At 41.6% G+C, this 27,417-nt stretch overlaps 1 protein-coding gene across 1 annotated transcript; it reads right to left on the bottom strand.

Moving 5' to 3' along the window:
• Nucleotides 1-16,036: 16,036 nt before the first annotated feature.
• LOC139914295 (myosin heavy chain, fast skeletal muscle-like) lies at nt 16,037-27,375 on the bottom strand. Its single transcript, XM_078286504.1, has 39 exons — nt 27,169-27,375; nt 26,943-27,086; nt 26,692-26,848; nt 26,571-26,598; nt 26,371-26,482; nt 26,169-26,261; nt 26,017-26,080; nt 25,837-25,935; nt 25,639-25,742; nt 25,377-25,515; nt 25,137-25,255; nt 24,296-24,445; nt 24,024-24,194; nt 23,636-23,936; nt 22,450-22,529; nt 22,253-22,340; nt 22,008-22,125; nt 21,805-21,928; nt 21,586-21,722; nt 21,248-21,503; nt 20,911-21,153; nt 20,650-20,826; nt 20,417-20,562; nt 20,242-20,332; nt 19,748-20,137; nt 19,535-19,661; nt 19,217-19,335; nt 18,941-19,137; nt 18,662-18,845; nt 18,388-18,553; nt 18,122-18,246; nt 17,560-17,868; nt 17,274-17,477; nt 17,047-17,172; nt 16,772-16,942; nt 16,582-16,686; nt 16,382-16,477; nt 16,148-16,279; nt 16,037-16,057 (listed from the first exon to the last, which is right to left on the bottom strand). The coding sequence occupies exons 1-39, from the start codon at nt 27,373-27,375 to the stop codon at nt 16,037-16,039; spliced, it is 5,820 nt and encodes a 1,939-aa protein (XP_078142630.1).
• Nucleotides 27,376-27,417: the final 42 nt, after the last annotated feature.

Consider the following 27,417-nt stretch of genomic DNA (forward strand, 5'->3'; position numbering starts at 1 on the left):
GCTCCTCCTGCGGGCGCCCCGGCCCCCGCTCCCGTTCTGCGGAGCCGTTGTGGCCGGGTCATCCGTCCCCCTCCACGTTGACTTTCTCTGTTATGGTGAATTCTGGGGGGACGTATGTGGCGGACTCTATAGACATTATTCACCATAATCTGTGGTTTGGGTATGTTTAACACACACAGTTATATTGTGTGCTTCTCAGGGTTAAGGAGACGCTGCCCCTTTAAGAATGTCTGGTTCTGAGTCTGACGTCAACTCGATGTATGTTGGTTTTTCAGCGCGAAATAAATGACACACGAGTTGGTGTAGTCAACAAGAGAAGTCGTCTGTCTCACTTTCCTGCAACTTCTACAGTGTCATATTATGCAGAAAGTGAAAAAAAGGGGTGCAGTAAAGGTATACTGTAGATGCAATGGAAATGTTATTTAGCCTGCATGAACCAAATTATGCAGCAGTTCAAAAACATAAAATAGATTCATATGCTTCCAAGCGAGCTGGTACAGCCTCCACCACTGGCTTCATTACAGTCGCTAGCTGAAAGATGTGCTATGATTTCAGTTCTGCAGAGCACACATAAAGAGTATTTAGAGTGCGTAAGCAGTACCGGTAGCTGCATCTGAATTGCCAGTTGCACTAGCGTCGTTAACTCTCGTGGGAGTTAACGATGCTCACGTTCACGTTCATTAATTGCAAACGGATACGTTCAGTTCACCGCTCACCAAAAACATGAGCACGTTCAATGAACGAGCTCTTTTAGCGCGTTCATGCACAACACTGACTGTAGCATGGTTGCTGGTATATGTGTAGCAGATCGGCGGCAGAGAGGGCTGAGACAGCATACAAGGGTTTACTAGCTGCTGGAGCTCCACAGCTGGCCGCCCGTCCTCTCACAGAGTTTTATCAGGAGTGGTGGGACCACTGTGTGTTGACAGAATGGATGGACAGGACACTATGGCTGGGTTATTCACTCCAGTTCCATTCCATTCTGCCTCTGTTTGCGAGAGTCGATCATGAACGGAGGAATTGCGCTCCAAAAGGAGGAAATTTCTGTGGTTCCTCAGGAGGACAGAGACAGAGGTCTGTACTCTGGATATTTTCTTGTTTCCAAGAAAACCGGAGATATGAGACCCATCTTAGATCTCTGCCCACTAAATGTATGTGTCGCCCAGAGAACATTCCACATGCTTACACTGAAAACGCTGCTGGAATTGGTTCAGCCAGGCAATTTGTTAACCACAGTGGATCTGAAGGATGCTTACTTTGATGTCCCAGTGGTGCAGAGACACAGGAAATTCCTACGTTTTGCTTTTCAGGGAATTACCTACGAGTACAATCAACTGCCGTTCAGCTATTCCCTGGCTCCTTGTACCTTTTTGAAGTGTGTGGATACAGCACTTGAACCGCTACGCCGCCGAGGTCTGTGGGTCTTCTTTAATCTAGACGACATGATCCTCATGGCTCGGTCGAAGGAATGGGCTATGTTTTATCAATATGGTCAAAATACTTTATGCTGTTGAAAACAATTAATCCTGTAACTTTTCACTCGACAAAGCACTCCATATCCTTATATGCAGATAACATTATTTTATTTCTTGAGGAAGTGAAAACCTCTCTTCCAAATATCCTAACTATTATGGAAGAAGATGAAACGGTAGGCCTGGGTATTCCTGTAGTTTCTAATTTTAAATATTTAGGAATTGAGATACAACCCAGTCTGGTCCAAATGGTTTATGGGAATTTTAATAATACCCTTAAAGCCACTGAAATGGATCTTGGAAGATGGAGAAATCTCCCCATATCATTGTCAGGTAGGATATCAATTGTCAAAATTAATATTCTTCCAAGTGTCAATTTTTGTAGCTCTATGCTCACTTTACCGCCTCCTCCTGGTGATTGGGAGAAGTTGCACCAGTTCATTTCAAATTTTTCAAAAAGAAAACGGTGGCCTTTTACTTTCAAATTTTAAATTATACTTTCAGGCTTTGCATTTACTTGACTCCAATGAAAGCCTATCATATGAAGAAGACAAGTACTCCAACATGTACCATATGCTCATCGAATCAGTTAAGTACATATTTAAAGAGGGAACAGGTCTGACTGAACAGTTCAGAGGATCAGTGTCTCAGTCTCCCCACACCACTTCTGAAAACCCAACCATTTCGCTTGTAATTAACAGGGACTGATGCATGCAGGATTGTCTGCAAATGTGTTGCAGACTATCCAGGGTGCACAAGCGCAATGCTCGTGCACCCTGGATAGTCTGCACCACATTTGCATTACATGTACCATATGCTCATTGAATCAGTTAGGTACATATTTACATATGATGTGGGCTTGTCATCCAGTGAAAATCTTGCACTCTCAAACACTCTCAATCAAACAGCAACAGGCTGTTGCTGTTGCTGTGTCTTTAAGGCTCATTAATATTACCGACCCCTCTTTTCTGATTGGCTAACCGTTTCAAGAGTGACCTTTAATTTTCGTTTAACATGTTCTCCTCAACTTAACCCATTTGTTCCCAAATTTTTCCCAGACATGTCCATACAGAATTTGTATTCTATTTGTATCACTAACAAACAATCAATCTTAATTTAAAAAAAAAATCAAGGACAAGTATGTGAAAAGGTGTGTTTTATTTCTGGCAACAATTGTGACCGGTGGTATAACACAGGGACTCTATGTAGTAAATGGTAAATACAATATAGAGGAGAATGAACATAGGGATCTTCAGTCACATCTTGTAAACAAATACTAAAGGCTTTTCCAAAACTTATATTTATTTTTGAACACTTCAAAAATACTCATAGATTTACTTAACAAGAGCATTTTAGATCAAACCACTTCAACTTAGAAAAAAAATTGAATATTCACCCTTCATAATAAGGAAGGTTTTACAAAGGGCCCACTGTTTGTACACTCAAAATAACTTAACAGAAATAAATAAAAATGTATTTTTAAGTAAAAATGTAATTTTAACAATTTTTTAAATATTTTTAAAACACACGTTAAACAATGCATGTAATTTTAAAAGTAGCATAAGTAGCATATACTTCATCTAAAATTAATTCATCCAGTATGACCCATTACTTATAGCATCTCAAAGGACTGAACCATCAAAAACTAAAACAAAAACTGAACAATTTTCAAGGCTTTTGCTGCTACTCCTCCTGTGTTGATAGTGTTTTGGTAGTATATTGGTAGTGTGGTGGTAGAGCGGTGGCAGTGTAGTGTGCTGCTACAGTGGTAGTAGTGTTGTGGTAGTGTGGTAATGGTGTGTAGTGTGTTAGAAGTGTGCTAATGTGTTATTATAGTGTGCTGATAAAGTGTTGGCAGTGTACTGTTTGTGCGTTGGTGGCATGTTGGTAGTGTGCTAATTTAGCACTGATGGAATTTCTTGAAACATTCTATATGTAGTGGCTTGGCACACTTCTCACAAGCGTATGTTGTGCGACCATCACATACAAGACATCTGGAAAACCGCTTCCCTGTGGAAAGATAAACAAATAAATATTTCCCAAAGGTTTTCCACTCTCTTATGTACTGAGATTTTTAAGAACTCATTTCTTGAAGGATTCTATATACGTGTGTGGCCTGGCACTTCCATACAATGATATGCTGAGTGACCATTACAAACACTGCATCTGATAAAGTGATTACCTGTGTTGATTGACCTGGCTGAATCAACCACAGTGGCTGACAGTGAGGAGGGCCTTCCATGACCTTTTGGTTTGGTTCCAAATCTTTGCAGAAGACTCTGTGCAACAATGCGCTGAAAGCGTAGAAGGTCATAATCATCATTTATTTGATCCCTGTAGAACAGCCAGCTGTTAACTAGGGCAGAGTTGAGCGTCCATGAGTAAATGGGCCACCACCATTTCTTGGATCTGATGGTGTTGTGGTAGCAGGACACCTGAACATCATGGAGATCCACTCCTCCCATTCACTTATTATACGACTGGATGGTTTGTGGCTGTTGGAGATGATCAAAGGTCTTTTTTTCCTTGTTCCATCTTTTGACTGGTGCTTCAGTGTATTGGTTTTCGATATTTGTTGCCACAGTAACGACACTGTTATCCTTCCATCTGGTGAGAAGTTTTTCTCCTTGGACCAGTACTTCTATGGATCCTCGTGGCATTTTCTCAAATTCCTTCACAGATTTGAATGGAACGTCAAACAGGCAATTTTGCCGCATGGTCCCTGAACAGCCATAACCGCGCTTGGTCATTTCATCAATTAGTGACAATGACGTGAAAAGGTTATCATGTGTGAACTTGCAGCCTGCAGGAATCCCAGCTTGCTCTGCTAGACCTAGCACCACACTGGGTCCCTGACCCAGTCCAGTCTCCGGGAGGAGGGTATGGGCACCAGCATATGGCTCCATGTGGTAAAGGTATCCATTTGAAGAGGCAAGGCTCCAAAGCTTAAATCCGTAACGGATGGGTTTCCCTCTTATGAATTGCTTGTAACCATGGTGCCCATAGTAGGGAATCATACTCTCGTCAACTGATAACCATTCACTGAATGGCAGGATCTTATAGGAGTTGTTCAGTTCCCTGAAGATTGGCCTGACTTTGAAAAACGGCTCATCAGTTGCATTTGTGTTGTCGACAACATGAATAGAGGCCATGATTTCATCAAATCGATTCCTGCGCATGGCATTTGAGATGCTGGTAGTGTGAACATCATCATCTAGTGACCAATGCAGGTGTCGTCGTGGTACAGTGCTGTACCCGGAAGTAAGTAGCACACCGTAGAATGTGAGCAGCTCATTCATGTCCAAAGTGAGCGGCTTGCCCTTGGTCTGAACCGAGTAAAGGTTCGACATTTCAATGGTAATTTCTCTCAGTGATGGTGGGTACATCATCAAAAAGACATCAAGTGGGTCTGGATTTGTTGCTGTAACACACTGCGCTGTTGTTGGCTCGTACACAACGTAATCAGGAAGATTGCTATCAGCTGCTTTTCTTGATTTTTTGAATTCTCTGGTTTTATTTTTTCTGTTCAGCAGCGGAACACATGTCGGTTCTGCTGGGGTGGCACAATGTAAAGATGTTGTAGTGGTGGGGGTGGCACCATTTAAAGGTGCTGTTGTAGTAGAGGCAGCACCATTCAAAGATGATGTAGTAGTAGAGGAAGTGCCATTCATAGATGATGTACTAGTAGGGGCAGCACCAGTCAAAGATGATGAAGCAGTAGGGGCAGTACTAGGAGTTGCTTGAGGAGCTTCGGCTAAGTTCTTGGTCATGCTTCTCGTTATGCGTAGTTGTGGTTCGTCATCTACTGGTTCAGTGTCTTCTAATCCAAATAAGGCTGCAGTGGAATTCAAGAGCCTTGCTGGCAGATGACCTGTTTCACCAGTGAATTCCATGTCGGACGCATCGCTATCACAATCACTCCCAATAGCATCTTTTTCTGGCTTGGGGACTATTGCAATATTACAAATTGCCTCCCTTGGCTCATTAAGGTCAAGTAGGTCTAGTACTTCACATAAGGTAAATCTATAAAATAGGGATAAACAGAGAAAAAAGGTATACCAAACAAAAAACGTACAGTCCCTGTATTATACCGCCGGTCACAATTGTTGCCGTCAACAAATAACACTGTTTTGCAAACAGTATGAACTACATATCAATAATATTTCTTTATATACTGATAAACAACCGTTTAAAGATGTATTGTATACAAAAAGTATGAACATTTTCATAACATAATGAGTACTTACCTTTTTTTGGGGAGCTTTGATGCTGCCATGTTCTCATGATTACACAACCAGGAAGTAAAGGAGCGTGGTCACATGACCAAATCCACTAATCACATGAAACTTTCCAAAATTTTTCAAAACAACCTAGTGATGTATTATTTATGAAAAAAATATCTAAAAATACTATTGATTTTTATTTAGAACTACTAAAAGACAAAAAAAAGTTTTGGCAACAATTTTGACCGGTGGGATTAAATGGGCCAAATTGCATGGGGCCAGTACAGACACTGTCAATATCTGGAAGGCACCCATAGATACAGTGAAGATCTAAGAGGTTAAAGCCACTCCTCTCTTTGTTATTACAATGTATTTTTCCTCTCCCTCTTTTTCTTTTTTGTTTTCTCTCCTTTGTTTATGTTTCTTTATTTATTTATTTACTTTTTTTCCTCTCTCTCCTTTGTTTATGTTTATTTATTTATTTATTTATTTACTTTTTTTCCTCTCTCTCCTTTGTTCATGTTTATTTATTTATTTATTTACTTTTTTTCCTCTCTCTTTAGTTCAGCCTGGGTAGGGTGTGTGGGGTAGGGGAGGTGGGAGGCACCAAAGGGAATAAGGGAGTGCAGGAAGGTTTAGCAAGCAGTGGCATTATTATTATTGCTGCTTATTAATACTGTTATTGTATTACTAAATCAGTATCATTTATTGTTTTGTGAAAAAAATATGTGACTGTGGAAATTATGCTGTACATCCATCCCAAGAAAATTAATAAAAAATATATACAGTACATTAAAATAAAAATTCCACACAGTACAATTCTTGCAGCATCTAACTCAGGCTTTGCGATCAATTGGAAGAAGAGCGCATCTCAACATCTCAACAGACGGTATATTTGGGGGGCAAGACCGGGTGAAACGGTGACAGTGTTCACTGTCATGCATCTCTTGGGTCTCATGTCAGCGGCTCACCCTGTGGTTCCACTGGGACTGCTGCACATGAGACACCTGCAGAGATGGTTTGCCAGACTACGTTTTGGACCCACAACGTATAACCAATAAGGACTTTGACTACTGGGGAGCAACCCGGATACTGGCGGTATAGGAAGACCATTATGGAGAGTAGCCTCCTACATATCGGTGTTGACGGACGCCTCCTAGACGGGATGGGGGGGCTGCCTGGCAAGGTCGATGGTGTCTAGCCTTCAGGAGAAAACTATCACATCAACCTACTGTACCTGACGGCGGTGCTGTTGGTCCTGCAACCCTTTGCCCCGTTACATGGCAAAAATGTGTGGGTGACACGTGGTGGGGGGTGGACACGTTTGGACACATGCTATGGCCAAGAAAGCTGCTCTATGCTTTCCCTCCTCTCCATCTCATTCCTCCCCTGTTGGTGAGGATACAACAGGAGAGGCTGTCTGTTATCCTGGTAGCCCCAGACCACACGATGGCACTGTGGTACGCAGAGATGACTAAACTGCTGGCAGCTCCGAGGGCAATGCGGTCGCGACGCGCACGCGTTGCCTTTTTTTGCCTTTTTTTCAACCGTGACCATGGCGCACTGAGATAAAAATATCTCAACTTTTTAGAACTCTGCAAAAGCACCGCATGTCAAATGTCACCGCATGTTGAATCGCTCACCATCCAAACAAAGGTCCAGGATCTACCGGTGATATTTCCGTACTCTTGTATTTTTGCGGGCTTGGAGAGATGGATGCATTCATGGCGAGATCTTTTTCTGCTCCATATGTAGATCAAGAAGTAAATCTACTACGACAGTTTTACTGCGATGGTAATCCATTATTTGAGATAACTACTGAAGTTGTTGTCTTTGGTTGCATGGCAATGGTAGGCGCACCCGTAGCGCAACCATCCAAGCGCACTTGATAAAAGGATGCAAGCAGCAGTGCGCCTCGTGTTTTCCAAGCGTTTTAGAGCACTGCATGTGAATCGGCCCTAAAGCTTTACCGAGCAGCAGTTGTTTATTGATAATGGTACAAAAATCATTATAAAACAGGTTCCAGGCATCTTCAATAGAGGGGATCAGACTGATTCTATACCATCTTATAGCAGCTAGGTCATGCAGAAAGGCTTGCTCATTGAAATTTTTCAGACGTTTATAACAGATCAGAGGTGTTTTTTTAGCAGAACAATTTGCACGAATACAAGCTGTAAAACAATGGTCACTGAGATACAGAAACCCCCAGCACGATACATGTGGGATGCGTTTTTTGACATGAGGGAATTGCTGACGCATACACCTTGACAGTAGAATGTGCCAATCCCCTCTCCAGTATGTGCTGGAGGAAAGAGGGAACAGGTCTGACTGAACAGTTCAGAGGATCAATGTCTCTCTCCCCACACCAATTCTGAAAACCCAACCATTTCACTTTCACTTTAATTAACGATGGTGGATTGCGATCGTGCACCCTGGATAGTCTGCACCACATTTGCAGACAATCCTGCATGCATCAGTCCCTCTCAGGAACCAAACCTTGAGAGGCTGTCCCAGACTGGGCATTGTGCCAATCATACCGTTCGCCTGTGACAGAGACCCCCAAAACTGAGGAACTGTCCAGGGCGGAGCTGCCAGCAGTTGAGTCATCTCTGCCTATCACAGTGCCATTGTTCAGCCTATTCAGCCCATAGGGTTGAATAGGCCCATAGGGTTGAATAGGCTCATCCTGATTGGCTGAGCACATGCATGCAATTTCAGTGCACTGACGCAACTAGATGAGTGGTTAAGCCAATAAAGCCCCATTAGAGGGCTCCGCCTGTGATCATAGAACTAGAGTTACAATGCATAACTATCGTTACTATGGTCTGGATGGTGAGAGCTGTGGACAAGGCAGTAGGAGACACTGGCACATGATAATGATAGAAAACAAGAAAATATAGTTTTGTTTTGGTGGAACCAAGTGGAACCAACATGGTTCAGCACGAACCATGTTGTGTTTACCACATGGTCTGCTGGACACGGAGCATGTGAATGGTAAATACCATATGATAGATTAACAGACAGCATCTGTGCGCCAGCCTTATTGGGGTGAAGACCATGCACGCCAAACCGACGGCCCCATTCCCGAAGAGAATGAAATTATCAATGAAGTTCCCGCAATAGGAATCACAGGTGGAGGAGAGCCAGGTGTTCAAACTCAACAGCCTCCTGAAGCACCCCATCCCGCAGCCAAAAGTGGGGACGGTAAGTGGGGGCATTATGTTGCAGCTAGTCCGTATAAGAGGATATCAGAGGAGGCTGAAAGAGAGGGGACTGCCTGTCAAACTGTCAATGCTCACCGAGGTGCTCTTGTGTCATTTTATCGGTCAGATTTTAGATGTTTTACCAGATTTTACTTGCATTTCACTGTTTTCTACTTGGATCTCACTAATATTGACTGTACCTGATCAACAACTATGGCTAACACTCCTGCACAATGGTATGCAGCCAACCAGCCTGGTATATCGCCGAGGCAGATCCCGGTGTGGCGGAGTTGGAGGCAACTGTCCCCTGGGCCTGCTTCACTGCGGACCCTAGTGTATCCTACACTGCGCCAGGTATGGTGGACCATCCCTGGTCTAAACCAGAGGCAAAGCATAAGACTCTGTCTTGTTATACTCCCCTGGCCTCTGATCAATGGTCCCTGGTCCGGGACAAAAAACGGCGAGGCAGACGTTCCTCTCGACCACTTCCATTAGAAGACCATCAGCAACGAAACAGATTCCTTCCCTTGGATGGACTTGAAACCCCACACTCAGCCATGCCTCACGATCGCTCCTTTCCCTCACCATCGGACCCTTCAGCCGACCCTTGGAGTGTGCTCACCAAGCGGACTAGCCCTCCAGCCCATCCCCACTCATGGCGACTGCCACCGTCGCTGCCCTCCAACAGGTGGGTTGGTGGCCGCAATCCTACGTCTCACCACCCTCCCCCTTCTACTTTGGTTATAGGCGACTCAGTCATCAGGGATATGTCCTCATCTCCGGTCCAATTCCCATGGTGGACCGTGGGATGGGACGCTTTTGCAGACTGCTGAGTTTACAGTCTTGTCTGTCCTCCACATGTCATGTTCACAATCTGGATTTTATTGACAATTTTAACCTCTTCTGGGATCACAGAGACAATTTTAAAGGTCTTATGGTTATAACTATTATTGTTATGATTATTATTAATAATATTACTACAGTATATTTATTTATAAAAAGGGCAGCACAGATCTTTTCCGGTTTAGTGATTGATTTTGTGAGCAAACAAACACAGAACAAGTTACGTTTAGTCTCACACACATTTATTTCTGCCGTTACTATCTACAAGTACAACTAAACAGCAATACAGACAACAAACACAAAAAGGAAAAACACAACACAATCTAGATGGAAGGACTAGGGAAAATGTCAACAAAGCAGTATAACATTGGGAGAGTTATAGAATGAAAATGACATCAAATTATTGATAGACTGAGGTGACCGGCCCTATAGTGATCATTCCCTGAGAAACAGAACGTTGTTTATTGCCAGCGGTCTGAGTGTCTGCTGACCAATTATCTTTAGTCATGCTGGACTGGCTGATCGTTTATCAGCCATCAGTCGATGAAAGGCTCTGGTGTTAGGGTTAGGGTTCGGTTAGGAGATTAAATCATGAGCATATAATATGCCCAGAATGCACGGGCACACGCCAGGATCCTTATCAAACCTCCCAATGTACATCATCAATCATGTTTGTAGAAGTGACTTTTATCCTTGTAATGGGGAATGAAAGAGGGACAGGATGAGACAGAAAATAATAGAAGGATAAACAAACTATAAGCAGAATGAGAACTGTATTTCAAAAGAAAATATTATATACCAAACCTAAACTGAACCCTATCTCTCTTCCATTCCCTAAGTCTCTTGTTTTTAGCTTTGTGAATGAATGTTTTGACTGTTTTTAATCACCCCTAGCTAACTTATTAAACATTTTAAACCCTCATATTTATATCATGAAATACACTACATTTTTTTTTTATCAAACTTTTATTTTATGAGAATACTTTTTAATAGAACACTACTCCTTTTAAAAGATTCTTTATCATATTCATCGGTTTATGATCAGTATAGTAATTAAAGACCACCTATATTTATGGAGACCCACAGGCAGACCCCTACAACTTTTCACGCCATAGATGTTCAGTGTCAGGTCATGCGTGCACTTGGGGCAGGCTTGCTTTCCTCCTGACTGAGGGTCTCCTACAAGAACTCAAGAAAAACTCAACTATACCAAGCTGTACAATGTAATACACCTCTGCATTCTCTCTCAACCCATAAGGCTAAATTGGATTGATAAAAAGTTCAACTCCATACACAATACACATGACCTGAAATTACTTGGAGAAAAGGTGAGTATGATGAGCATCCCATGGTGATCAAGCTGGCATTGATGCTTGGATGTCTCATCCAGGTCACAGCACCGATGTAACCAGTGTGAATGTTACTCATATGGAGCATGGTGTCAGTTCAGACAGGACACAGAAGTCATACTTTGCTAGTCATCAAGTACTCAAGTCATCAGCTGAGTGCTATACACCCCAATCACAATCCATTCTCATGACCTCCTCTAATACTGATTCTTGCTACTTCAACTGCTGCACCCAATCTGCTGCTTGGTAAAGCTTTGATTTATGCCACTGCTGCTGTTACTGATTATGCTGCCTATTACATGCTGCCATCAATGGCTGTGCTACTTACTCCTGCCAGCTACTCGCTGCTTTCTCGTGCTCAAGATGTCTTGCTTTGAGCCAGATGAAGATGTCGGAGCTGTTAATGGGCAAGGGCAAGAGTCCAAACTCAGATAAGAGTTGACGGCCATTCATAATAAACAGCCCTCAGTCATGAATGTCCACTCAAGCCCTGGAAACCGGTCTTTTCCTGCTCACTCCATTTCCAGCATTGGCGGCTCATTAGACCCAGGCATGAACCCAGGACTTTCCCTTCCCAAGGGATCTTCTTGTCACATGCAATGATGTCATGTCATTGCTAGGAATGCAGTCCCCACTGCCCCACTTCACCTAAACTGAGTATTTACATTGAATAGATATACTCTTATCATGTTGCAAGCATGCGTCATTATGGGTGGCTGAGATTCAATTTCAATTGTGTATTTCTGTGTATGTTGGCATATGAGTTGAATACTTTGAGTTATTTCTGTATTTCATTTTCAATAAATAAAAAAATAAAAAAAAATCCAACAAGAAGTTTATGATTATGGGGTATTTTGTGCACATTATTATTAAAAAAAAATTCTATTTTTTTCCATTTTTAATTCAGGCTGCCACACCACAAACTGTGGAAAACATCAAGGGGGTCGAATACTTTCTGAAGACACCGTACATCCCTGGGATGCTACAAGGCATTCAGACTTTGATGAAAGTCCTTCTGCCACTGTGGGTGGATAGACAGTGACTATGGTAGGGAAGGGAATTCAGTAAGTTTGTCTGATAGAGGTGTGGACATTTCATAAGGCCAGTGGTGAGGCTCATTGAGTCTATACAGACACAGTTCTGGGGACACAAGGTGTGGGTGTAGGGCAGTCCTTTCTGACAGTCAAGGTAATTTTTGGCAGGAATACTTGGTGACTAACTATGACTAACTGTAAAAGTATTGTTTCCTATATTTTGTTTATTTTGTCTTGTCTTTAGTGGGAAAGTAGATTCAGTGGGGGAGGGTGTAACAGAGTTAGTTTTGTCTCCACTTTTGTAGCCACTGTACAATTGTTTTAGTAAGACATCTTGCTATTGGTTAGATGATTGCATGCTTGCGGATATGTGAGGACGGTGCCATTTGGCTCTTTTTTTTATCTGCAAGTGGTAAATAAGGTTGTAGGCATGCCTGGACACTTTCTGTACATATATGGCGTTCTGTAGACCCATTAATATGAATGTTTGTACTGATCACATGTTCCCGAGTTCCCAACCTACAAGGATTGGCCAGGAGACTCCTGGAATTTCCCTTGGCCTCCCAGAATGCTAATGCAGTCTGAGAGACTTTTGATTGTGTTTTTTTGGAGAATCTGAGTGCCCATCAGAGTGCCTGGTTTCAAGCAAAGGTTTTGAATGACAATTGTTATTCAACTGGTTCCTCCACATCATGTGAGACAGTATTGTATCTCCAAATTTAACCAGGAATAACCTGAAACAGCCAGATTCTTCATTGTATAATTGGCAAAAGTATGATGGGTAGGATGGACAGTAATAGTAGCTTGCTTACTTGGCCATGGTTCTGAGTGTAATATAGTGGTATATGGCCTTAATGCATGTGACTTGTGTTGCTGTGCTGCTGGGCAAGTGATGAATCTCTCTCTCACACTCTCTCTCTCGCTCTGTCTCTCTCTTCTGTGTGCGTGGGGCTGTGGCATTTAGTATTTATTCTGGCATGTAGTATTATTTCTGGCAGTGGCAGTTGTAGCCTTCCCAAGTAAACTGATACCAATGGCATAATTCAGTTGGAATTAGCCAACCATGTTTGTCATTTTCTCAGGACACTTCAAGTACATACCAAGTATAACCTGTGACTGTTTCATTTGAGCAAGGATGTCAATGAAAGTAGTGGGCTAGGAAAGGGTTTATTATGATTGCAGGGCCAACATAATTAAAGCATGTGTTAACTAATGAGGTACATTTAATCAGGGACCACACAGCCTAACAGGAAACCAACCTCACTATAGACTGCTAAAGTAGTGGCTATGACAATAAAAAGCTGACAAGTGAGGTATTTCAGCTAGCGGGATTTGGAAGATTACCAGCTTCCAAATAAATTCAGACTCTTTGTTTCCTGGGGCATCCTAGTGGTGGGCTAAGTTGCATGCAAATTTGGATTTTGTTCCACGTCATCTTCCCTCTTTATGCCATCTTTCTTGTCACTCTTTGTGTTACCGGCCTCAGGCCTAGGGGAACCTGGGCCAGCAGCAAGTTGCTCTGCTGAGCACTGTTGAGCAATGAAGAAAGGAGGGACACAGAAAACACTTGTCAGCTCGTACGCAGGTTTATTCTGCCGTGCACAATAATATCAAAAACACTTATTATTGTCACCGGACATTCACTTACAAATGACACACAATACCTTTTACTCTCTTTTAACCCATAGGTTATATAGTAAGGTGCATTCTACATTTCTTCTTAAACAACATGCTCTTATAACAAGTTATCAAAATCAAATAATTACTCAAAAGAAACTAAACAGAGGCACTTCCATTTTACAGCAGTTATTCTGTCTAAAACCCACATTTTTACAGCCTGCTCCTAACATGAAATGCAACGTCAAACTCACTGTAACATGGCGGGCCGTCTATAGACGCAGTCATTAAATAGGTACAGAAAAATATACATTTTAAACACGGGCGGGCCGTCGATAGACGCCGTCATTACATAAACATAGAAGAATATACATTTTAATTCAACGTTTTACTGCTTTACCGAAGCTGCATTTTAAAGCTGTACATCCATATTACCCTTAACGAGGTGGAGGATAACTCCGTCGTCGTTAGCATTAGCTTGGGACGCTACAGTTAGCTAACTGACTTCACTCGACAAAACATCTCTTTTCTTAACAACACTTCCTCAATACAGCTTTTACACAAATCTCCCTGCCATTTCACGGGACTCTAAGTGATAACTAAATGTGTTTTTTAACATATTTACGTACCTGTTGAGCAATGAAGAAAGGAGGGACACAGAAAACACTTGTCAGCTCGTACGCAGGTTTATTCTGCCGTGCACATGCGCAGTGCTTGAGCTTAATGCCTCCCTCATTACTCACACTAATGGTGCCACCTGCTGTTCAGATGGTGTAACATGTTTTAGGTGAAAAATAAAGAAAACAATATATAAAAAGACTTTACTCTGGTTAGTTTGGCACAACATACTCAAAAAAATATAGGGGGTGTCTGTTTTTCATAAAACTACAAATAAGTCAATTTTCCAACCCTTTACATTTGCAACAAGACTAGGTAGACCTAGTGCAAGCCGGGCCTCCTCTTGGCTTTCGTACCCTAGTATAATACGTATGCTGTACTGCCCTCTGCATTGTAGTGATATACTATAAGTGTGGTGGCCTGCAAAAAACATTTTACATGTTTAATTTGTGATATGTTGATTTTGAGTTTTTTAATCTGTTATGTGTCTAAAAGTAAAAAGTGAGAAAAATGGCTTTAAACGTTCCAAAACATTCAATTTTCTCCAGTGGCATTCCACCAACTTAGTCTACAGGAAAGTGTAAGGAAAAAACACATCAGCACTGAAAAAAATCCAATATGATTTGTTTTCATTTGTTTAACATACTTGGTCACTTCTTTACAGCAATCTGAAATCATAGGATTGTCTTCAGTATGTGTCTGTGGATGTCCTTCACACCTAGCAATGCATTCTGGTAGCGCCACGGTTTCGAGAGACGGCGTGTGACGTTGGCCGCTCCACAGTTGCATATTGTTGAGGTCTAGGCTACTTTATGCAAATCAGGGGCGTCCAGCGCGACTCACCGCCTCTGGAAACTCCCGAAACTCGTGTACAAACTTTTAAACTAGCTGTTGTCGATGTAAAATGAAGACAGATTCAGAAACTGCATGGCTTATTTCTCACCTCAAATGTTTGCAGAAACACATTTCGGTGAACCATTTTCATAATATAAGAGAAATTTTCCAAACGAGCCGCCATGTTATTACAGTTTGAGATGGCGGCCCAACGAGACAGCGTTCGTCCAATCAGGTGCAGCAAGGAAGTGTTTATTTGTCGGTCTGTAGTTAAGTTTGTAGATAGAGGGGCACACCCCTCGTGTGAAATGACAGCACTGTGGAAACAACGCGATATCACATATACCACAATAACTGTGTAGGTCTTGACGCCACATCTTGCGCGACTTTCAACAATGGGTAGTCAGTCATTCAGTCAGTCAGTTAGCTACTTTCATTCTTCTAGGCCGGTCCCAGAGGCCCGGCAAAAATCAGAAAGTTGATTCCACAATGCCAGGTCTAAACTGAGGAGGGCAAGGAACTGTAGCTCCTTGCAAGTTGCTGTTGCAAGTCACACTTAAATAATCTATCCCCATACTAATTTAAAACTTCAAACTCATATGTCAGTTATGGTGGATATGTGACTGAGTTCTAACTACAGTTGGGGCCCTTTGTCACTGACTATCTCTCCTGATATAGAATAGCACCTAAATTCTACCACATCAGTTGCTTTGATCACTTGCTTTCTTAAAGGTATGAAGGAAAGAATAAATACAAGACAAATATTTGTAGAAACATTTATTGTATAGAGTCAGCAATGTTGTCATATTTTATGACTTCTTGTGATGCTTTTAATGAGAGAAGTTATTCAGCTGCGTCTTTTCCCTGTGAAAAATAAACATATTTTTAGACTAAAGCTAAAGTTCAAAGTTAATTCAATATATTAACATGCACTGTTGAAAGATGTGTATTTACCTTGCCAGAGTCACGACTCTTAGCTCTCAGCTTGTTGACCTGGGACTCTGCAATATCAGCTCGCTCTTCAGCCTCCTCCAACTCATGCTGAATCTTTCTGCACTTTGACAGGTGAGTGTTGGCCTGTTCCTCCTGTGAAACCATCATATATTCTCATTGCAACTTCTAAAAGTAGAATAAAAATTGAGAAAACGTTTGCAAATAGATGAAGCATTATACATTATGTAAACTTACCGCTTCCTCAGACTGTCTCTTGTAGGCCTTCACCTTCAGTTGCAGCTTGTCTACCAAATCCTGCAGGCGGGTGACATTCTTCTTGTCCTCTTCAGTCTAATGTAAATACACGAACATGAATGACCATTAATAATTAGCATATTGTCTAATATGGTAATTTAGTCAATAGGAACACCATCTCAAAAGTAAGCTTGGTTTACCTGGTATGTGAGTTCCTTCACTCTCCTCTCATATTTACGGACACCTTTAACAGCGTCTGCTCCACGTCTCTGTTCAGCTTCAACCTCTGTCTCCAGCTCACGTACCTTCAGAAATAAATTATACACTATGAAACTCGTTCTTCTTATTTTGTAATGTCATTTGCTGTAATCTGTGTAACATTTATCTTACCCTGGACTCCAGTTTCTGGAGTTGCTTCTTGCCACCCTTCATGGCCAAGTTCTCAGCCTCATCCAGGCGGTGCTGCAGGTCCTTGACTGTGACCTCCAGGTTCTTCTTCATCCTCTCCAGGTGAGAACTAGTGTCCTGCTCCTTCTTCAGCTCCTCAGCCATCATAGCAGCCTAGAAATTTATTTTTATGTTAATCAGGAATGTCATACAAAATGTATGTTCTTCCAGATGTATGAGATAACATGAAGATACTATAACATAAGATTCAAACCCACATCAGTGATGGCTTTCTTGGCCTTCTCCTCTGCATTCCTTGCTTCCTGAACACTGTCATCTACTTCACCCTGGACCTGGACCAGGTCAGTCTCCAGCTTCTTCTTTGTGTTCAGAAGGCTTGTATTCTAGGAGGAGAGAGGGAAAAATACCAATGACTATAATGATATACACATATTATTTAAAAATGCATTAATTATAGCATTAGTGAAGAAATTATTTTGTTTACCTGAGAGTGCAGCAATCCAACACGCTCACTAGCATCCACCAGCTCTTGCTCAGCCACTTTGCGGCCTCTCTCTGTCTGTTCCAGTGCAGACCTAAGCTCTTCAATTTCAGCCACCATGAGACCGTTCCTACGATCTACCATGGCAGCCTGCTCCTTGAGGTCTTCCTGTGCTCTGAGAGCATCATCAAGGTGCAACTGGGCATCCTAATGTTAAGATTGCGGAAATAGGAAAAGATCAGAATGTTGCTACACATAGAATGACCTGCACAGTTGTCATGTGATGTACCTTCAGTTGTCCCTGGACATTCCTCAGCTGCTTCTGGGCCTCAGCAGCCTGGCGGTTAGCATGACTCAGCTGAATCTCCATCTCATTCAGGTCTCCCTCCATCTTCTTCTTGATTCTCAGGGCATCATTCCTGCTCCTGACCTCAGAGTCAAGAGTGCTCTGCATGGAGTCAGTCACCCTCTGGCTGTTCCTCTTGATCTGCTCCATCTCCTCATCTTTCTCTGCCAGCTTTCTGTCAACCTCACCTTTAACCTGGTTGAGCTCCAGCTGGACACGTAAAATCTTGGACTCCTCATGTTCCAGTGTTCCCTAATGATTTAAAAAATATTAAAATAGAGCCATTCCTACCTTTTGAATATTAAATTGGACAGTCTTCCATTGTTTGATTAACTATTTAAATTTCGAGTTCCCTAAAATGTAAAAATATTAAAACATAGCCCTTGTTGCCTTCTGAATGTAATATTAGGCATGTCTCTATTGTTCAATAATACATGTAAATTTCATGGACAAAGGATAACACACTTTTACAATTCCGATGTTAAAGTTCCAGTTGAAATTTTACCTCAGCTTCCTCAAGAGCTGACTGGATCTCTGCCTTCTCTGTCTCTGTCTGCTTCTTGGACTTCTCCAGCTCATGGATGCTTTTTCCAGTCTCACCAATCTGTTCAGTCAGGTCTGAGATTTCCTCTGCAGAAGGTTGTATATGTTTAATATTTATAAATCAAAGAATGAAGGCTATGTATGTCATTCTAACCAATAAACAGTGTATTAAAAATCATAGTCCATATTTCAAATTACTATTGCAAATATTATTGGAAGAGAACTCACGTTGCAGGTTCTTGTTCTCGCGTTTCAGGGTCTCCAGCTGATCCAGAGCTTCCTCATAAGAGTTTTTCATCTTGAACAGTTCAGTGCTGAGAGAACGAGCCTCTTTCTGAGCTCCCTCAAGCTCTGCTTGACCCTCCTCATATTTCTGCTTCCATTCTGCCAGAACCTGCATAACAATTTAAAAAAAATGAACAATGCTACCCAATTTTGGAGGCTAAAATTCCAGTGGCTGTGGCATGGTAAAGTAATCAGTGTCAGTAATCAGTGATAATACCTTATCAAAGTTCCTCTGCTTCTTGTCAAGGTTGGCAGCCAAAGCATTGGCTCTCTCCACATCAATCATGAGGTCCTCCACCTCACCCTGGAGCCTCTGTTTGGTCTTCTCCAGAGAGGCACACTTGGAATTCACAGCCTCAATCTGCTCCTCAGCTTCCTGAAGGCGCTGGGCAAGCTTTTTCCTGTCAAGCATTTGCCAGTGTAATCAATAATGTATACTATTGCAAAAAGTATTTTGTAGAAACTGTTAGGAAAAACAAAATCTTCATTGACTTACTTTGACTCCTCAAGCTCCTCAGTGCGCTGGATGGCATCAGTTTCATACTTGCTCCTCCACTGGGCCACTTCACTGTTGGCCTTGGACATTCCACGTTGCAGCTCAGCCTTCGCCTCCTGCTCCTCCTCAAACTGCTCCCTCAGAAGATCACAGTCATGACGGGCTGATTGCACACCGTGGGCAAGGGCATTCTTGGCCTGCAAAACATTATTAAAACAAAAAACATTTAACAAATGAACATACAATACTTAAAAAATCTTTGAAAATGTTCCTCACCTTAACTTCCTCCTCAATTTGCCTCTTCAGCTCCTCAATCTGCTGTGTGAAGGCTTGCTTGCCTCTGGTCAGCTGGGAGACGAGGGCTTCTTTCTCCTCAAGCTGACGACCAAACTCACCTAGTTGGAAATTTATTTTTTAAAGGTTTTAGTCATTTTCCTAGAAATATATGCAATATATACAAATATATGGTGGGCCCAGCATTAACTTTTCAATAAATGGTTTCCAATTATAGATTGATTGTAATTATGGATTGAGTTCAAAAGTACATTGACATTTTTTATGAAAACAAAACTGCACTTTGAAAATAAGACTTGCCATTCTCCGTCAGCAGTCTTGCTCTCTGAGCGCTGATGTCATTTATCTGGCGAACATTCTCATCATTCTTTGCCTTAAGTTCACTATGCTGGTCCTCAAGGGTGCGGCACATCTTCTCAAGATTTCCCTGTTCATCAACATTAGAGAGGTTCATTAATTCTTTCACTAATACACGTTTTTTCTCAAGTGTGCATGTACAAAATAATATTATACCTTGGCCTTTGCAACAGCTTCCATGTTGCTGGACAAGTCATCAATTTCCATCTTGTATTCACTCTTCTCCTTCTCAAGCTTCTGCTTGACACGCTGGAGGTTGTCGATCTGTTCTCCCAGCTCTGCAACACTGTCGGCCTGCTTCTTGCGGAGAGCAGCAGCGGTGGCTTCATGCTGTAGGGTGGACTCCTCAAGGTCACGACGCAGCTTCTGGAACTCTGCCTCGCGCTTCTTGTTCATCTCAATCTGAGCAGCAGTGGCTCCACCAGCCTCCTCAAGTCTCTCACTGATCTCTTCAAGTTCCCTGGAGAGGTCAGCTCTCTGCTTCTCAACCTTGGCGCGAGCAGCACGCTCAGCTTCAATTTCTTCCTCCAGTTCCTCAATACGAGCCTTGAAAGTTAATAAATATTGATAAAGTTAATGTATGAAACTCATACACTGCATACATATTCAATGATAAGTTTGAGATAGTTTTAAAATTAAACATTGCACACCTGGAGCTCTTTAATCTTCTTCTGTAGCTGAGCACCCAAAGATTGTTCATCTTCAATCTTACTAAGAAGCTGGCTTGTCTCAAAGTCCTTCCTGTTGAGTAAATTACATAATGATAAGATATGAGTTGCATTAACATAATTTGTACATACAATTTTCAAATTATGTCCAAATTACTTCTTGATTTTCTCCTCAGACTGCTGCTTGTCATTCTCAAGATCCATGATGGATTCCTGGGCCAGTTTCAGATCACCCTCAAGCTTCCTCTTGGCTCTCTCAAGGTCCATGCGAAGCTTCTTCTCTTGCTCCAGAGAACCTTCAAGCTGCAAAATAACACGTTTGTAATTCCAAAAGATTAACAGCAAGTCTATATTCTCACTGAATAGCAAATGCCATCTTCATGAACTCACATCATCCACTTGCTGCTCAAGCTTGGTCTTGGCCTTGGTCAGAGTGTTGACTTTGTCTTCCTCTGCCTGCAGGTCATCAAGAGTCTGCTGATGTGCTTCTTGGAGGGCTTTCTTCTCCTTGGTCAGCTTAGCAATGCTCTCATCTTGAGAGGCCATCTCTTCAGTCAGGTTCTTCACCTGAATATGTAAAAACAAATTGTCATAATCAGGTAATTATTCAGAAATTGGATGATACAGTAGTTAAAGTGAATATTCATTAACCTTGTTCTCAGTGGCATGCTTCTCCTTCTCCACTTTGGCTAAGGTAAGCTCCAGGTCATCAATGTCCTTCTTGAGTTCAGAGCATTCATCCTCCAATTTCCTCTTCTTGGCAGTCAGCTCAGCATTGATTTCCTCCTCATCCTCCAGTCTCTCACTTGTCTCTTTGAGTTTTGCCTCCAGCTGAATCTTACTCTTGATAAGTCCCTCACATCTCTCCTCAGCATCTGACAGATTCTCTGATTCCTAGTTAAGAACACAAGTGAAAAAGGGAACATATCAACATTTGTTCAGGTAAAGATGTGAGAAATCATCAAACTTTCTGTTAACATTTACTCACAGATGCCACTTGCAGCTGCAGATCATTCTTCTCCTGCAGAAGAGACACCATCTTCTCCTCCAGTTCCTTCTTCTTAGCCAGGGCCGTGGCCAGGTCTGTTTTCATCTTCTCATAGTTTTCCTTCATGTTCGCCAGCTCCTTCTCAGTTTCGGCACTCTGCAGAAGAGGCTTGATCTTGTAGTACACCTTCATCCATGGCCAGTGTTTAACATTCATGAATGAGCGGACGTTGTACTGGACGGTGTAGATGGCTTCCCTATGAAAGGAAATGACTATTATGCACAAAGATATTTTGGCACTGCATTCAACCTAAATATATGGTTAAAATTTTCACATGCCTCCTTTCCATCATCTTCACAAACTCCTTCCTCATGAGGTAAGCACGGCAGAGAGCCTGAGTCATGGAGACCAGAGAAGCAAGCTTCTCATCTCGCATCTCCTCAAGGGTACCCAGCAGACCAGCTTTGAAGAACACCTGATGAGAATATAAAAATATTTTAGGCAAAATACTTTCAGCCGTGGAACAGAGTTTAGTTTTTTTCTTACTGAATGCTCACCTTGGTGTGTCCAAATTTATACTCTTCATGATCCACATCAATTGATCCAAGCAGCTTCTCAGAGGCCTTCTTGTTGTCAATGAATTGTCCCTCAGGGATGACGCTGGCATTCAGTACTTTGTATCTATTGGAAAAGAGTTAATTATGAGATTTGGCACCTTCTTTTCAAAGTCCTGAAAACTCTGTGGTAAATTGGGTAATACCTCTGCTTGAAGTCACCATAGAGGATTCTGCTGGGGAAACCTTTCCTGCAGATTCTGATACCCTCCAGCACACCGTTACACCTCAACTGGTGGATAACCAGGAAGTTTTCCATCAAACCTGAAAAGAAGTCATCATTTCATAATTATTGTGAGAAAGTAAAGACTCCCTACCACTAAGTTTAAATTACTAAAGCAACCTATACAGACAATAATAAGAACATTTGTTAGTTGTCAATGTATAGTACCTGGAGTCTTTGACTCATTGGGAATCAGGCAACGTACAAAGTGAGGATGAGTGCTTCTCAAGTTGGTCATAAGCTTGCCCAAGTTCTCCTGTAGGTACATGATAAAATCAAACATTCTTCATGAAAAGCATAAAATATTTTTGATTTTATTTGAGCTTAATTCTAACCAGGCAGTTTAGGTTGTTCTTAAACTTTACCCTGAACTGTGAGGACACAGTCTGCATGGAACCACCCTTCTTCTTGCCTCCCTTTTTAGCACCGCCAGATTCTGTTGAATTGTTGATTTGTTAATATCATTAGCTGATAGGTTCAATGTTATTTGGTCATGATCAAGCTAGAAACAACTGGGATCATTTAACTGACTTTTTTCAGTAGACATATTGTTCACCCCAAAGACAAAAACATCACATTATTGGGCTCATTCACAAAACTCTGCGGTAACAGAATAGTGGCGTGCAAAATCTGCGACCCGGTAATTTTGCCTAATTCATAAATTCACCACCGCTGTGAATACCGTGACGGAGCCACATCACCGCTGTGTTATCCACAGCTGCAGGCCGGGAGACAGCCAATCAAAACCAACATGTTAATTAAGCTTTACATATATAACACCTATCCACCTGTGTGTCAGTGCAATGGGCAGGTGTCACCCTCCTCAGTCACTCCTATTGCTTATGATGTCACTTACTGAAATTATAAATTGACCATAGGTGGTGATCTTGACCTGATGTAGACCTATCGAAATGCTGTAAGATAAATAAATATATGGGAGCACTGGCAGCAATGAGCAGCGTTCTCTTTGTCTTTCTCAGCTCTAGTACACTCCAGCACCTGATTAGAAGTTTATGGGATGTGTGTATGGTCATCTTCTCTTTTGTGTCATGATAAACTGAAACATAAGCTATCAGAAACTGGCTTTTATAACCGCAATCAGAGCGGTAATTAATAATTGCAAAGCCAGTGTGTGGGTCATATTTATTAAACATTTCCTTGTTTCCAATGATAATTAATGACCTGGAACTTTATCTATCTATTTATCTATCTATCTATCTATCTATCTACTTTTTTAATGATTAAACATTTTAATTCATTTCTACAATATACTGTCTGACTAGATCAGGTGGTATTTTTTGCGGCGCAGTGTGCTTTTATGAATCACTTTAACAATATGTAAATGATCAAAAGGGGTGGAAGTATGGGGAAAATAATAACGCTAATAACGCCCCGGTATTTCACATTTATGAATGAGAAAACACCCTACCGTGATGGTATCTGCCCCCAACGTCACGCTAAACCTGCTGGTAAGTTTTATGAATGAGCCCCATTGAGTTACAAATTTCAAATTTCCATGATCCTAATCAGAGTTATAAAGTAATAATGTACCTTCAACAACAGGGGGATACAGGACAGGCAGCAGCTTAACTGAGGACTTCTGGTACAGCTGTATAACAGACTCGTTCAGGGGATCCTTGTTCTTGTCCAGCCAGCCACAGATATTGTAGTCCACAGTTCCAGCATAGTGCACCAGGGAGAAGTGGGCCTCAGCCTTGCCTTTGGCGGGCTTTGGCTTCTCAAATGCTTTGTTTTTACCAAGATGCTGGTCATACAGTTTGTTCTTGAAGGTTGTGTCTGAAGCCTTGGGGAACATGCACTCCTCTTCAAGGATGGAGAAGATGCCCATGGGCTGTATAAAAGGTGCAGAGAGATACATCATGAAAAGGCCCTGTTGTAGCTGCAAACAATAATTACATAGTCACAACATTATTCATACCTTTTCAATAAGCTCAATGCAGGCAGCCAAGTCCATGCCGAAGTCAATGAACTGCCAGATGATGCCCTCCTTCTTGTACTCCTCTTGCTCCAGGACAAACATGTGGTGGTTGAAGAACTGTTGCAGTTTCTCATTGGTGAAGTTGATGCACAGCTGTTCCATGCTGTTGTACTGTCAGTGGACAAAGGATTAACCAAATGTAACACAAACACGGTTAAAAATCCATTTTTTTCTATTATCTAGTCAATGTATTACCATGAATGCATACTTACATCAAAGATTTCAAAACCAGCAATGTCCAGCACACCAATGAAGAATTGCCTCGCCTGCTTGGTGTCTAGCATTTGGTTGATACGGACCACCATCCACAAGAACATCCTCTCATAGATGGACTTAGCCAGGGCACTCACTGAGTTCATGACCTGAAGAAAATTTTGAATTGAATCAATATCATTAGAATCCATAGATTTAATAAAGTAGAGATCCATCAACTGAAATTTAGACATTGGATTTACTTGATTTTCTTGCTACAGGACAAATATTACATCACATCTAGCAGTACAATTTTAACTGAAATAGAACTAATGAAAGGGCAACCAACACATGCAGTACAGTCCAGCTAACAGAGGACATTCAGTTACAAACTATTCCAGATAAATGTAATTCATGAAATGCCTCCACTCCATTTGAAATACTTTATACATACTTCAGCCTCATGAGGAATTTGCAAACTTCTCTCTGCTTAATTTTGTAGCAATCGTGTAGCCTTCCATTCAAAATCTTACTTTCACTTCAGTTTCAGAGAAGTCATATTGATCAAACAAAAACAAAAATAGAATGGCATAAAAAGTGGAAATTTGCAACTGGAAATCTGTAAGGACAGTACCTGAAACTCAAGTCAAGTATATTTCCTGAGCAAAAATATTCATCCATACTCCTCCCCTGTCTTTTGTAACTGCTTTAGATGTACTAATAAAGCACTTGTTCATGATATTCACAGTCATTTACCTGAAATTGCAGCGTAACCACATTCATGCACTCTTGAACTACTGCTCTTGACTTAATTATGAGATATGTATAAAATTAATTAAACAACAGAACAATCGTGCTCACCTGGGGTACAGTCTGTCCTTTGGTGACAAACTCATTTCCGACCTTCACTCTGGGGTAGCACAGAGCCTTCAGCATGTCAGCTGAGTTCAGACCCAGCAGGTAAGCAACCTTGTCAGCATCTGAAAATGTCACAAAAATACATTTACTACATATATAAGTGATTGTAAAATGTGACATTATAGAAAATACTAATTGTATTAATTTCATGCCAGAGGTTTTTTAACTCAAGTTAATACTCACCCTCTGTGCCGTCTGGCTCAGCCTGCTCTTCACGCTGCTTCTGCTTGAACTTCATGCTACCATGGTGGAGCACAGCACCGGTAAACTTGTAGATGCCCATCTTTTCATCATTGGTGAAGCCCAGAATATCAATAGCGGTCTGTATTCAAAAAAGGCATTGACATTGAGTAAAGGTCTGTATGGAAAATACGTTTTACAGATTAATTGTGATGGCATATTGAATGTATAATAGATGAAGAAAATGAAAGCGCAGATCCCTCACATCAGTGGCAACCAACTCCTCTTTGTCATCAATGCTGGCCACAGTGATCTGACCCTGACTGCACATGGGGAAGTCATAGGGGTTGGTGGTGATGAGCGTCATTTCTGGAGATCAAAAAATGTTTAAAGGGATTAGTGGTTATGGACTATGTGAACAATATGGGTTGTTTTAACATTGTATCACAGTTATTTAGCTTACCAATCAGCTCCGGTTTGTGGTTGGTCATCATCTGGTAGAAGATGTGGTAGCCTCTCTCATCAGGAAGCTGGAACGTCACTCTGGACTTCTCCAGCAGATCTATAAGCATTGTTCATGATTCAAAATCTACACCACTGATAATGGCAGTCATTTCATTTACTATGTGAAGTTGATACTTACATGTCTCAATATCAGCACTAGACAGTTTACCAGTTGTGCCGAAATGGATTCTGATGAATTTACCCTGTTTAGAATACCATATTTTTTAACATATCTGCATAGGCAATATATAATGCAAGATATTTCTCAGTTTGAAATCCTTCCATACTTACAAAGCGAGAGGAGTTGTCATTCCTCACAGTCTTGGCATTACCATAGGCCTCTAGCAAGGGGTTGGCTGCAATAATCTGATCCTCCAGTGAGCCCTATAATCCATTTTTTATATTAATATTGATTTCAGTGATAAATTTTCACTTTTTCTTTATTTCTCAGAAGTGTTTTCAGTGTTTTTAGAAAACATTCATGATAATATACCTGTATCTTTCCTGCTTGCTCCTTCTTCTTTTCTCCTCCACCCACTGAGATTGTTGCAAAGTACTGGATGACACGCTTAGTGTTCACAGTCTTTCCAGCACCAGATTCTCCACTGGGCATAGATATGTAGAATCAGACAAATTTACTCAATGAATTGGATTATATTGGTGTTATAGAGGTGCAATAGATATAAAACTTACGTGATCAAGACAGACTGGTTCTCCCTATCTGTAAAAGGAAAAATTAAGAAATATATTTCTCATCTATGTAACATAAACCCAGTTTATTGATAATTTATCAATTTTCTTGACAAGGACATACCAGTAAGCATGTTTTGGTAGGCATTGTCAGAGACAGAGAAGATGTGGGGTGGGGCCTCCATACGCTTTTTGCCTCTGTAAGCACTTACAACCTCAGAATCGTACACTGGGAGCCACTTGTAGGGGTTCACAGTGGCACAGAACAGCCCAGAGTAGGTCTGAAGGGGATGAGAGAGATGTGAGCACTTACAGTATGTTATATATGAGTCCATGCACAATATTATACTTTACTCCATAGGCAGAATATCTTACGTAGATCATCCATGCTGCATAACGCTCTTTGAGGTTATACAGCACAGAGGCTTCATTGAGATGGGTCATCATGGCCATGTCCTCAATTTTGTCATACTTGGGAGGGTTCATAGGGGTGACATCTTCCTCCTTAACTGTCCTCTCCTGAAATATTGAAACACAATGTTAGTGTTGAAATTCCAACTGCAAGTTGCACTGTCGTGAGTTCCGTGAAACGTCAGCCTACCTCCTGGGTGTCAAGGACTTTGACGGTGACTTTGCCACCATCTTTCTTCAGGATTGTACATTTAAGGTACAGCTCCTTAGTATCGGCCACATATGCAGCACTTTTGGCATCAAAGGGTTTGTTTTGAGCCTCAATCCTCTCTTTCTCTGGTTTACGGAGGTAAATGGCGGCCTTGCCATAAACGGCCATCTCCGCGTCCGTACTCATGGTGGCGGCTTTCTGTAGATAGACAAATAGAAATTAGATTTG

The sequence above is a fragment of the Centroberyx gerrardi genome, chromosome 2, assembly GCF_048128805.1.
Source record: "Centroberyx gerrardi isolate f3 chromosome 2, fCenGer3.hap1.cur.20231027, whole genome shotgun sequence".
Taxonomy (NCBI): domain Eukaryota; kingdom Metazoa; phylum Chordata; class Actinopteri; order Beryciformes; family Berycidae; genus Centroberyx; species Centroberyx gerrardi.

Coding starts and splice junctions, on each gene's coding strand:
- LOC139914295 (XM_078286504.1), bottom strand. CDS start 27,375: ATGAGTACGGACGCGGAGATGGCCGTTTATGGCAAGGCCGCCATTTAC. Junction 20,563..20,649: donor TTGAGCAGCAAGTGGATGAT/GTGAGTTCATGA, acceptor GTTATTTTGCAG/CTTGAAGGTTCTCTGGAGCA. Junction 16,687..16,771: donor TCCAGAAACTGGAGTCCAGG/GTAAGATAAATG, acceptor TTATTTCTGAAG/GTACGTGAGCTGGAGACAGA.